Source organism: Apis dorsata, unplaced genomic scaffold (genome assembly GCF_000469605.1).
Source record: "Apis dorsata unplaced genomic scaffold, Apis dorsata 1.3 scaffold_2, whole genome shotgun sequence".
NCBI lineage: Eukaryota > Metazoa > Arthropoda > Insecta > Hymenoptera > Apidae > Apis > Apis dorsata.
This window is the reverse complement of record NW_006263305.1, coordinates 122,926-136,963: the sequence shown is the minus strand read 5'-3', so window position 1 is coordinate 136,963 and position 14,038 is coordinate 122,926. Positions and strand designations below refer to the sequence as shown.

General features: G+C 34.4%; 1 protein-coding gene across 1 annotated transcript in view; it reads left to right on the top strand.

Annotated features, from left to right (window-relative positions):
• LOC102680323 (sodium/hydrogen exchanger 9B2) overlaps nucleotides 1–14,038 on the top strand; it is a 97,015-nt gene that overhangs the window by 66,179 nt on the left and 16,798 nt on the right. Inside the window, exon 7 of the mRNA XM_006607140.2 lies at nucleotides 12,816–12,980. Within this exon, the coding sequence (XP_006607203.1) occupies nucleotides 12,816–12,980 (165 nt within the window). The remainder of the gene's footprint in view (nucleotides 1–12,815; nucleotides 12,981–14,038) is intronic.

The following is a 14,038-nucleotide window of genomic DNA, read 5'->3' as shown; positions in this document are numbered from 1 at the left end:
CATTTAAAATAGAATTGAAAATTATTCTTTTCTTTACACGATGATATATCGAAAACTGAAAGACGTGTAGAGATAATTCGAAAAGAGTTTAAAAGTGCAAGGTTCGGCGCTTCTAATGATTCTTCACTCGTTGACCGGAAGTCAATATCTTCGGAGTTATAGCGATCCAACGTTTTCCTAATTTTAATAGGTTCGATCGAGTTTAAGATACGTGATTGAAAATTATTCTTTGCTTTACACGATGATATCTCGGAAACCGAAAGACGTGTAGAGATAATTCGAAAAGAGTTTAAAAGTGCAAGGTTCGGCGCTTCTAATGATTCTTCACTCGTTGACCGGAAGGCAATATCTTCGGAGTTATAGCGATCCAACGTTTTCCTAATTTTAATAGGTTCGATCGAGTTTAAGATACATTTAAAATAGAATTGAAAATTATTCTTTTCTTTACACGATGATATATCGAAAACTGAAAGATGTGTAAAGATAATTCAAAAAGAGTTTAAAAGTGCAAGGTTCAGTGTTTCTAATGATTCTTCACTCGTTGACCGGAAGTCAATATCTTCGGAGTTATAGCGATCCAAAGTTTTCCTAATTTTAATAAAATTTTTAATGGATTTTTAATTACTCGATGAGTATATTCGTTTCTAGATAAATATCTCTTTATTAATGTACGATGACTCGTACAGCTCACATGTTCTTCCATGCGTTCCTCGATGGAACAAACATCCTCGCGTTTCAAGTTTCATTAATACCTAGAATTTCCTCCTCAATGATCTATTAATATACTTGACGTAAAATCCACGTATCGTACGATATTACTCATCGAGAAGCGCCACGTCTGTGAAAACCAATCCCTGCTTCATTTTCCAAACCTCGCCTCCCTCGAATCGTGTCACTTCTGCTCGTATGAATGGGAAAACTGTTTACGTAAGCGGTCAGTTATGCAATTCATACTTTATACACGAGTTACAGTTTAGATCCTTAAGAGGCTATTTTCCCCGCAAAGCTCTAGTCTACGGACGATCCGTTGGAACTGTGCTTAAACCTAAGCAAACTTTGATCCTTGATTAAATTTGTACGTATTCCACGGCCGAACGGTTACTAGACTTAACTAAACATTTGCCGTGGATGCGTAATTATATTTGCACCCTCGATCAATACGATGATTAACGTTTCACGTTAACACGAAGGGAAGAAAATAAGATTAAGACTTAGTTTTCCTCCCTTTTCTCTTTTTTCATTTGAATAAAATGTGTAATTGTCCCTCGTTAATCAAAAAAGTCTATTATCTTCATTTCCATTTATTCAAATTTCCTTGCCGAGATATTTAATTCGATCGAAACGAACAATTCGTTTTCTTTCTCCTCTGATTCGACAATAATAGGACCAGTCAAAGTTGCCAATGATTCGATCGAATGTAATATAATAATGAGAAATTTATCTCGGACGAGATTTATATACCTGTACTCTTGTTTGACCAATCAATCAGCTGATTAGTCCCCGATGAGCAATTGTTGTCGAGAGAGGGCTTGCTTCGTTAATTATTCGAAATTCGGATGATTCGTTGGAGAGATAATAAGCGATATTGATCGATATCGAAACGTATTTTTTTTTTTTTAATAAGAATTTGCAACTCTTACAAAATAAATTCGTCGACTGAACTAACCTTAACCTCGCAGAAGATTTATTGTGTATGCGTTAATTAATACCAATACGACACAAACTTTTAACCCCTATTCCACTCAACTTCCAAATAAAAAACACGCATGTTCTCTTTTTCCAAAACATTTTCCTTTAACTTCGCAGCTAATAAAACGCTCAAACACTCCAACCCCCTCAAAATAATCTGATCCAACTTTTTTGTAACTTGACTTTTGTAACTTTTTGAAACCTCCCTCTATTTCTTCCTTTCACATTCATAGACAACACCGATCTCCCTACGATAGCATCCCTGCGATATTTAATTTGCACGAGTGACGCGTCACAACAGCAGGCGTAACAACACTCGTCCGCGAGATATCGATTGCAAAAGATTTGAAATTCAATCGAAAACCACCTACACCGACCGTGTATCGACTCGGATTAAATGTTTGTGCACGGATTCGGTCGTGAAAGCCGGCCACAGCTTCCTCGCTCGCTCGCTTGCCGCATTGCCACCTCTGCATTGCCTCTTCGTCCACCCCCTCCCCCTCTTTCTCAACCCTTTTTTCGCGCTATTCGCTGCTTCGAGAGAATTCGTGTCGAGAGCGAATCGAGGATTCGAGGGAGGGAAATGGAGGGATGTGTGGAAGGTTCCTTCGACGGGAAGGATCCGTTGGGAAAGGGGCAAAGGGAGGAAGACGTTGGAACGGAAAACTTTGGTTGGGAAGGAAGGATAATACCGTCGAAGGGAACGCTTTTGGATCGTGTTTCGAGGCTTTTAGATCCGTGACGTGCCAACGAGGATTTGCTCCGATATGCTCGCCGGTTATATTTTAGGTTATGGGCCATGAATTTGTTTTGTTTGGGGATTACGGGTGAAACGGTTCGATATTTCGAGATCTTTCGTTTTACTACTAGTTTGGAAACTTCGATAAGGAGAATTTGTTGGCACCGGGAATCCTGTCGGTAGATTCAACAAATTTCAAAAAGGATTTGTAGATTTTTGACTTGTGACAAATTTGAGACTGTGTCACGGGTAGATAGTGTTAGATCTTTCATGAACTTGTGGTATGTATGTGTTATGTCGCCGTCAACCTGTCGCTGGATTCAACAAATTTCAAAAGGGATTTGTAGAATTTTGACTTGTAACAAGCTTCAGGCTATGTAAATATTGTTAGATTAGATTAAGTCCAGATTTTCCTTTGACTTGTAGTGTATGTTATATTGCCAAGAAGCTATGGACCTTAGATTCAACAAATTTTAAAAAGGATTTGTAGAATTTTGATTTGTAACAAATTTGAGACTATATAGATTAGTTAGGTTAAATTAGATCTTCCTTTAATTTGTGATGTATGTTATATTGCCAAGAATCCTAGTGGATCCTAGATTCAACAAATTTCAAAAGGAATTTGTAGAATTTTGACTTGTAACAAACTTAAGACTATGTAGATATTGTTAGATTAGATTAGGTCCAGGTCTTCTTTTAATTTGTAGTGTATGCCAAGAATCTGTAGATCTTTCGATAGATTCAACAAATTTCTAAAGGAATTTGTAGATTTCTAGACTTGTAACAAACTTGAAACTATAGATAGTTAGGTTAGGTTAAACTTGTAACAAACTTAAGGTTATGTAGATATTGTTAGATAGATTAGCTCCAGATCTTCCTTTAATTTGTGGTGTATGCCAAGAATCTGTAGATCTGTCGATAGATCCAACAAATTTCAAAAAGGATTTGTAGATTTCTAAACTTGTAACAAACTTAAGACTATAGATAGTTAGGTTAGGTTAGATTTATAACAAACTTAAGGCTATGTAGATATTCTTAGATTAGATTAGGTCCATCTTCCTTTAATTTGTGGTGTATGTTATATTGCCAAGAATCCTAGATTCAACAAATTTCAAAAAGGATTTGTAGAATTTTGACTTGTAACAAACTTAAGATTATGTAGATATTGTTAGGTAGATTAGCTCCAGATCTTCCTTTAATTTGTGGTGTATGCCACAAATTAGACTATAGATAGTTAGGTTAGGTTAGATTTATAACAAATTTAAGGCTATGTAGATATTCTTAGGTTAGATTAGGTCCATCTTCCTTTAATTTGTGGTGTATGTTATATTGCCAAGAATCCTAGATTCAACAAATTTCAAAAAGGATTTGTAGAATTTTAACTTGTAACAAACTTAAGACTATGTAGATATTGGTATTATTATATATTAGATAGATTAGCTCCAGATCTTCCTTTAATTTCAGATGTATGCCAAGAATCTGTAGACCTATCGCTAGATTTAACAAATTTCAAAAGAGATTTGTAGATTTCTAGACTTGTAACAAACTTGAGACTATAGATAATTAGATTAGATTAGATCCAGATCGTTAATTTGTGGTATGTTATATTGCCAAGAATCCGTGGACTTGTCGCTAGATTCAACAAATTTCAAAAGGGATTTGTGGATTCCTTGACTTGTAACAAACTTGAGTCTTGGATAGATCGGGTAGATAGCGTTAGATTAGGTTAGATCCATCTTCCTTTGGCTCTGTGGTGTACGCGTTTGTACACATTCGGCAATAAGCGTGAAAGCAAAATTTTCCAATCCAAATGCAAGATCGTAAATGCACATCGCAGGTGGTTGCATGCCATTGCTAATTAAAGCGAGTATAAGATTTCCCTTGTTAGATAATTTTGTAAGCTCGCCACGTTATTACACTCGAAACTCGTACCTATTAAAACAAATATTATCCTTGTTCACAATAAGCGCTTATCAAAGATTCGCAAACGTTGCCGGCAAATACAGCCAATATTATTACTCTGCTATACAAATAGCAAACAGAATATTTGTCCTACCGTCGGCTCGATACTTGGACGGTTTATAGAGCAGATTAACTGTTCATCTTATAAAATGAAATGTTGTTCCTGAGAAGAGAGTTGAGGTAAGAAATATGCTCGGTGTTGCGATCAATCGTTTCCATTTATCAAATTTTTCGAAGATGGAAAATTAAAATTTATAGATAAATGTATCAGTTTAGAACGAATTAAACGCTTTTTAAACATTCACAAAATGTGAATTTACGTATGAAAAAATTTCTAAATCGTATTTCTTCTCAAAATTTTATTTTTATTTCTTTCTTCCTCGAAAAGAAATAAATATCAAACTTTTGTCGAAAATTATTCTTGTATATATCGATAGAATTATACATAAATTTGATCGAACGTATTATTGAAAAAAACTCGAATTCGCAAACGAAATTTAATCGTATTTTCGAGAACGTTTATCATATTTGTTCGCGAATCTCGAACGATTCCTCCTTTCCTCTGTCCACAGTTTCTATCTATTCTCGGTTTCTGCCTGTCTCTGTAGAGTATCGAAACCTTTCTCTCGATAGATTCGAGAGAAGAAATAAAGCGGCGCGGGATCGATTCTCTTCCTCTGTGCCTCTCGAATGGCTGATGCACCGAGCGAGGAAACGAAATATCGGTTTCGTTCACGATTTCGAACGAATCCTTATTTTGTTTATATCCGAGAAAGAAATTTCGAAATTATTAAACAATATCGAGAATGGAAAATTATATGGGGTGGCATAAGATATGTTAATTTAATTATAAAATAAAATTAAATTAATTAAAAATATAATTAAACTCACATTTAATTTAATTTTTAGTTTTAAAAAAAGAATATTCACAATTCTCAATATTTTTCGAGTTTTTAATAATACAGTATTTGATAATAAATTTTACTAATTACTATTTTGATTAATTGCTAGTATATGTTAATAATTTATGGGCAGATTGATAGGAATAATAAGATATCGTGTTATATAAATTATTATCGTATGTATATCGATAAATAATAAATTGCAATTAATTTCGTTCAGGATTTCAAATTTTATCAAAAACACGAAAAATGAATATGAATGATTCTAATTTTTTTAGACCAGGATTAACTTTAACAAAAATTCTATGCTGTGTATAATAAAAAGAAAGGCTTTAATTACATAAAATGGGAAAAAATGTGAGAGAAATTATATCTTCGTATATGTTGACGATAACATGAGAGCAATCTACATTAATTGTTTTGCAAGTAGCACTCGAAATAGCTAGATTTATTCCAAATATATGCATTCTATTGATAATTCAAAAAATTGAAAACGAAATTAGATAAAGAAAAATAAAAATGTTTGATTTGATTGCTTGATTAATCTTTTGTAAATTAATATATTTCAAAATAATTTTTACGAGAATTGTAATGTCCGCCCCAAGTTCGAAAAATCTTTTCATAGACAAAAATGGTAAGAGAAATAAGATAATCCTAAATCATCTCGATACCTATTTATCCATTATCTCAATACTGTTAATAAAACGTAATAAACGCGCGAGCGTAATCGTGGAAATTCCCCTATTTCTGCCAATTCCCAAAGACGAATCTATGGAATCTTTCTAAATTCGAGTGTCATTTTTTCTCGATTAAAAACGTCGAAAATCCCGCCATTTTCGTATCGATTTCTTTCCTCCGCCTCGAAAAATTTCTTTTCCTTAAATCGAATATGAAGAAAACGACGGAGAAGGAAACTCTTTGTACCAAGAGGTATTTGAACTCGTTTAAAAATTCGGAATTATCGACCATCCGATCGATCGATCACTAATATCGAAAATTACCCGCGAGAACGATATCGAAATCTAGAAATTAGAGAAAGCAAAGAAATAAAATTTGTTTCGAGATCTCGCTGAAAAAACGAGTGAAGTAAACTCTAAAATTAGAACGATTACGAAGTTTTACCGCTCATAGTCGATCATAAATAACGTTCGAGGTTTTAGTGGTTTTGCTCGTGAAGGATTAAGAAACGATTTCTAGATTGCGATTTCTGTATTTAAGTATTTAGGGGAAAATTAAATTTTCACGCGTAAGAATTCGAATGTAAGATAAATTCATATGAATATTCAATTTGAATCTCTTCAATTTATGAAGAAGTGGAATAGTTTCTAGTTTCCAATTATTCTACTTTCACTGCAATTATTCCTCTAAGAAGAAGAAAAATATCCTTTCTTCCACCATTGGATGCGCACTCTCAGATGTGTCCGTTCGCAACGAAACCAAGAAATGGATATCCGTTCGTGTGTAAGGAAATACACGTCGGTATTTTCTTCCTCGAGCGTTCAATCGCTTTGTAATCCGGTAATTGATTATCCGAGATTGGCTCTGGGATCGAGAATTTCTCGAAATCCCCCCTCGACATGGGGATCGACGATCAAGATTGATATTGTTGTTGGAATTTTTTGCCCCGAATTCAACAGTTAATGAATCGTTTCTTTAAGTTTCTCGAGTATAACAATTTCCTAGAGAGGAAAGACGTAATGTTTTTCGTTGAAAATCGGGACCTTTTTTTCGCATTCACAGGTTTAATCACGGAGAAAATAAATTGCGACGTGTGTACGAATGGATTATGATCGAACGAGCGAGGATGTTTAATTTGAGATATTAAATTTAGATTGATGATTCTGAAGAGGCGAGGAAGAAGATGATGAGAGATTTGGAAGATTTTGAATCTTTCGAAAAGTTGTTCGAGAAGTATTGTACGATTCTAATAAGTTCACTTCGTCGCGTAACCGATCTATAAAATCGATCGATAATTCGAAATTCGAATGCTTCTCACTCTGCGTTTCTTGTCGAAGATCGATCGAACGGAATGGAAAAGAAAGAAGGAAGGAACAAGATTCGCTCGATTTTCAATCATTCCAATCCTTCATTTTCGCTGTGTAAAATATTCAAAATATCGATCGAGATAATCTTCGCCAAGGAAAGAGAGAAATCAATAGATCGAATATTAAAAACGAATCGCAATATCTGTCTGAATAAAATTGAATATTTTAATGCATCCGTGATAGCGAACGTGCAATTGAACAAAGAAAGAAAAAAAGAAGAAGAAGAAGAAGATAGAAACGCGATGCGTGTAGCGTAATCCTCGTATTTCTCTAGAAAAATAACTTTTTACACATATATATAATAAATATCAATCTTTAATCCCTCTCTCCCTCTGGAGAACCAATAAATTCTTTCTCGTGCTCGCGAAACGAGGTTGGCCCGAACAAATATAAAAAAAAAAAGAGGATCGTATGCATGAAGAATAAAAGGAGGGGAAAAACCGTGAGACGATAGTTCGATAGATATTGGAATCGAATGCTTCTCACTCTGCGTTTCTTGTCGAAGATCGATCGAACGGAATGGAAAAGAAAGAAGGAAGGAAGGAAGGAAGGAAAGGAAAGGAAAGGAAAGGAAAGAAAAGAAGAAAAAAGAAGGAAGATAGCATCCAGTATCGTAAAACTCGTTCGCGTGGTAGGATCGCGGGATTGGGACGACTCTGTTGGTTTCGTCGTTCGAATTTCAAGACTCGAGGGGAAGCTTGTGAAAAATTTTCGATTGCCTTTGAAAGTTCGCCCCGTTTTCCTAAATATTCTTAGAGTTCGAAGCGAGTGGGGAAAAGTTTTGGTTTGGATTTTTTTTTTTTCCTTTTTTTTTGCGGTTTATTTAAGCCGAAGAAAAATCACGAGTTTATAATTGAGGGATGTTTAACTTTCCATTTTGGAGCCGGGGGAGAAATTTATTCGGAAAGTTAAGAAGAGTAATTTCGTTGCTCTGCAGAAAGTAATTAATTCCTTTCGATCCGACATTTAACTTTATCCATCGAAAATTGTATTTTCATTTCGATAAATTTCGAATCGAATATTTCGATATGGACAAAATTAAAATGGAATATCCATCGAAAATCATCGAAGATGTTATTTAAGATATTAATAATAATAAGAAAAATCACCAGTTTGTAATCGAATTTTCCATTTGCGAGGAAAAAATTTAGCTTAAAAGGAATAATTTTAGTAAAAAAAAAATGGAAATTTATCTATAAAAGTAATTAATATGTAATAATGAATTCGTTCCTTTCGATCCAATATTCGTTTCAACGTTACTTTATCCATCTCTGGAAAATTATACGTATCGGTGGCCGCATCCATTCGATAAATCTCGAATCGAGGCAATATTTCGTGGATGAGGTTTGGACGAGACACGCGTCCATTGAAAGTCTGCTGGGGGACGCGTTTACTTATTCACACGCGTGCACACGTGTCCCAATCGGAACGCAATATTCAGGGACTTACGGCAATATCGCGACGCGTATAGAGAGAGAGCCGCAGCAGAACCACGTGTAACCGAATGATCGCCGTGAACACGTGCGTTACGTGCGCATCGAAACTTGAACAAACTTGAATATCGTTGGGAGTCGAGGACGCTCGATCTATGATCCTTGTCGCTCGAAACTGTGTATATAAAAGGGTGTGTAGCAAGAATAAATTACCACCATTATTCATAGAAATCTTCCTCGGCATTGTGGAAAAGATTTTTCCGTGTAATTGTGTTCGTAAGAAATTAATTAAGTAATAAATCTTAGTGTAGAAAAGATTGCAAGTGTAGTAAATAAAAATTGTTTAATTCATATACGTAAAAGTGCGAAGCTTGTGTATTTATATAAGTTGAGTGTTATTCGATACGTTTCTATTCTTTGTTTTTGTTTCTTTCCCCCTCTTTAAACCGCCGTACGACGCGACATTAGCTCAGTTTAGTAAAGGCATCGGCACGATTCGCGTCTGTATATAGTTCGTTTATATTTCCTTTATTAAATATATTCTTTATTTTTAATCGAATCATTTCATTCGCGTTCCCTAATAAGAATAATCATAAATTTATAGTGCACCGAATAAATATTGGTGCAATGTAGAAAAAATTGCAAGTGTATAGAAAAATAAGAATTGTTGAATTTATATATATATATATAAAGATGCGACTCGTATCTTGTTATTCTTTAATAAGAATGATCACAAATTAATAATAAATCTTGGTGCAATGTAGAAGAGATTGCAAGTGCGTAGGAAAATAAGAATTGTTAAATTTATATACATAAAAGTGCGAAATTCGTATCTTGTATATTTACGTGCGTATCGAGTGTTATTGAACGCGATCGCTGCTTCGGTTCTTTGTTTTGTTTCTTTCCCCCTCTTTAAGCCGCCGTACGACGCGACATAACGAGCTCAGTAAAGCAAAGGCATCGGCACGATTCGCATCCATACGATATAATTTATTTCTATTTCCTTTATTAAATATATCTTTTATTTTAATAGAATTATTTTAATAGAATTATTTAATTCCCTAAAATTATTCGTATTCGTTTTACTTCTCTTGATCGAATATTTTTTTTGAAAATACCAACGTCGAATAAAAAACAAAATTTATCATATGAGAGAACAAAATAGAAAGAGAAATAAAATAAAAAAAATCTTCGGTTATAAACAAAATTATCCAAACTCAAAAAATGTCAAGATAATACAAAAGATAAAATTAATTTCAATCCCTGGAAGGAAAAAAGAGTGTGGTTGAAGTTTTTTATCGAGCAACTCTCGAGCTGGACGCGATCAAAGTTTACAACGACGGGAACGAGAAGGAGACAAATCCCTGGCATTATTGAATTAAATTTCGAAACGTAAGTGGATCTTCGATCCGGTGGAGGGTTGGTAGGAAAAAGGTAGAACAAATGGGGGTCGGGATGCCGTCTTATTCCGTGCAGTTTCACAAAGTGTGGCTTACCTTTAACGGCTCGCTCGTTAAAAGCGGGCGGATTTACCATTGCCGGTGAAATTGGCCGGAGATGAAGCGGGACCAAAAAAATTGCAGAGGAGGGAAAAAGGGCCATTTTGGACGAGGTCAAGGTGAACGATCTTAATTATCGACACATTGGACGTAATCGTGGCTCGATTTATTTTTCTTTCCTTTTCCTTTCGGGAAGAAAAAATTCGTTTCGCTTTCTGCCAATGGGATCTTTGGGATCTTTTTACGTTTTTGAAAAAACGAATAGATTATAGATTAGCTAATATTCCATGTTTTATTTTGATTTCCTTTTTTGTCCTGTGCATTTTTGATTGTACGTAATTTGGTACTCGATTACCAAAGTGGAAAATTATACGATGATCGTTTATTTTCAACGAATGGATTCGATGAAGAGGAGACAATGCCGAGAAGGCAATTTACTTGTTTATTAAGAGTCATATATGCGTTTTTTTATTCGATAATTATAATATAATAAATTTTTTCCGAGAATTATCTACGAAATAATAAAATCGCTACATAAATTTATTCTCTCAAGTTTGTCGAGAATTTATTTTCAAAGATTTTTCTCCTCGTTCTTGTCACATATTTTCTACAGTTCACGCCATGCCTATAAGAACATATAAAATCAAATTTTTTGATAGGAATATTGGTTTGCGATTATTTCTTGATGGATTGTCGACGTTTATATCGAGCGAAACGAGATATCGATGGCCCGGACCGTTCAAAAGATAGGAAATCGTGGAAGGATTTTCAAAGAAAGCATTTAAACCGTATCACGTTTCGAAGGAAATAAAGTGTGGCGTCGAGTGTGGAAAAATTTTTAACAGAATCCCTTGATACGAATGAAAAGGTGATATTTTGTCGATGAGAGGCGTTTAAAAGCTGGAATAAATGGATCGAAATGGTGATCGTAGAAAAGGGACGAACGTTACAAAGAGCTTCGAACGCGTGTCGAATTATTTATTTGCAATTGCGAATCGGACACATTCTCACTCTTATACATCTTTCTCCTAATTTCTTCCTCGATCGAGGAAAATTCTCTTTCTTGAAAAATACAACGAATGCTTCGACGATCAAACGATATACGAGCAAAAGAAAAAGAAAAGAAGAAAAAAGATAGAAGAAAAGAGAAACGTAATCTTTTTTAAAATGGAAGGAAATATGATAGTTCAGCGATAAAGATGAGAGGAATAACGAATGTAAGAAAATATAAAGGAGCGAGGAAATTTTCGAATATTATTAAAAATAGGAGGAAACGAGAATCGTGCAAACATAATGTTCCCCCTCGAAAACTCGAAGTATACGAGAATTTCAATAATAATGAGAAGGAGGAAGAGGAGAAAAATCGAGGATATCCATTCCCTTCTTCTTTATTCATATTTCCCGTTTGGCCGAGGGTAGAAGACCCCCCGGTGATTCCTCTTCCCTCGTCTGTGTACACAACACGTGCACGGTGAAGAAGTTTCTCCTCGTCGCCGATCGAGGAACACTCGGTGTACTTGGGAGTCCGCCATTCGTTTCCTCGCTACGGCGAGAACCGGAAGGGAACCAGTCCATTCCGTGGCGATTTATTTTCGACCTCGTCCCGAATATCCCGTTTCGAGACCGAGGATCTTTCAGATTTTCCTCCAATTTTTCCGTGAAAAGAAAAGTAAGTATTTCTCGGAACGGGAACGAAGCGAAACGAAATTTAATGAATCGTTAACTTTGAAACTTTGAAATTTTCCCATCTTCGATTCGAAATTGTCGAACGTGCAATTTTTATATTCTATAAAACGTGTTATTAAGGATTTAGAATTCGAAAATATTTAATTTCAAACGTTTCAGGCTTGGAAATTATACGATATTAATTCTTTCGATCCTTTCTTGAATTTGATTCTTAAATTATAGAATGATTCGTATCGATTAATCGTATAAATATTGGAATCATCGATAAGTTTGATTATTTGAATGGAATTAAAATCGTGGATCGTGAATTAATGATAATCAAATTTCTAATGCTATCGTAATTAGACGTGTATTTTTAATAATTTTTTTTATAGTTATTTTTAATGGATGGATTTGGTAATTGATTAATTACCAAATAATATTCTCCAGATATGGAATTCCCACGAATAAGTAATATTAGACTTTAAGTATTACTAATATTATTGTTATTAAGAAATTTATTTTATCCAAAACCAGGATAATGCTTCTCATCTATATCATTCATCTTCTTCAGTTGATTTTACTATTTTTTTTCCTCTTCACATATAACTGTTATAATAATAAAAAATTTTTCGTGAAACTATGATTAATTTTATTAGATAAACGACACGAGGATTTCTTGTTCCATGATGGTTCACACGTAATCTATAATTCTTCAAATAATCTATAAATCTATAATTCTTCAAAAAATGTGAAAGATGAAATATTTTGACAAGAGACAACAAAATTTAAAAAAAAATGGAAGAGATGAATGATTAAAAAATTGTTTTATCTTTATCGACGCGTCTATTTTAATTGTATAAATTCGTTTCGTGTTTCAGCCCTTTATGGTGCCCATGAGAGTGTTGATGTTGTTAGGAGGTGGATTGTTGGCAGTGTTTGGAAGCGAGGCAATTGAGCTAGGAGGTGCCGGACCTTTGGCAGTGGTTGCAGCCGCCTTTATTAGCTGCTATTTCTGGCAGAAACAAGGCTGGGAAGTCGACGATGTAAGTATATAGTTTGCATTTGTAACGAAAAAGCAAAAAAATTATTTTTACGATTTTCACTTTGGAAATTTTTTTTATTATAAATCTTTCGCGTATTTCGACGTCTTCGAGGGAAATAAGTTTACGCTTGATATTTAAGCTAAGTCGAACGAAACTACTAGTAAACTCGAAGCGTAGTACTCGCTTCATTAATTTTATAGACGTTCCTCTCTCCCTCTCCTTTAAATGAAAATGAACCATCGGACGGAAGTGCCTTCGCCGTAGTCTTCGTTAAATTAATTACCTTTAACGCAATAAAAAATAATGCCTCTCCATCCTTCCAAGGAATACGTCATCTTCGCTCTTGGAAGAATATTTTCGTACGTGAACACATTTTCCAAGGTTTCTTTTCTATATATATATATTGTATAGGTATATGTAGTATTAGCAGAAAGTACTTGGAAACTACGATTAATTTACTTCACATCCTAACATCCTTCTCAACCACTCTTCCAATGAAACAAATCTACACCAATCCAATTTAAACTCGTATCAAAGAGATCGAAACCACTACTCCGGGCAAACATTAACCAACCTACATCTCATACTTGGAAAAGATCGTAATTCCAAAGATCGAAACTCGTATCTTATCCCTAGCAAAGAGCGTTGACACTTGAAAATTTCTGAATGAACAATCTCGAGAAAGGATATAAAAATTATAATTATGGAAAAAAATATATCCAGTGTAACGATTTCAATGTAAATTACCTTCAAATTTTTTGAAAATTATTTTGCAAAATTGATTTGATTATTTATTTCGAAAAAGTGAAAAGTTTTAGAGATACACAGAGATAATAAAATTAATCGAAATGTATCCAAATGTATCCTGTTATTTGCGCGTTGATTATCAAAAACTTTATCGCCAATTTCAATTAACGAAAAAAAATCTTATTTCACCGAACTTACTTGTGAAAAGGGATTTTTCAAAAATCGCGAAACGATTGGAAAGCGTAAAAACTGACTTCGTGGTAATAATTTCTCGAGGTTGGTGAAATATTCGAGGCGACTCGTTCGAGTGT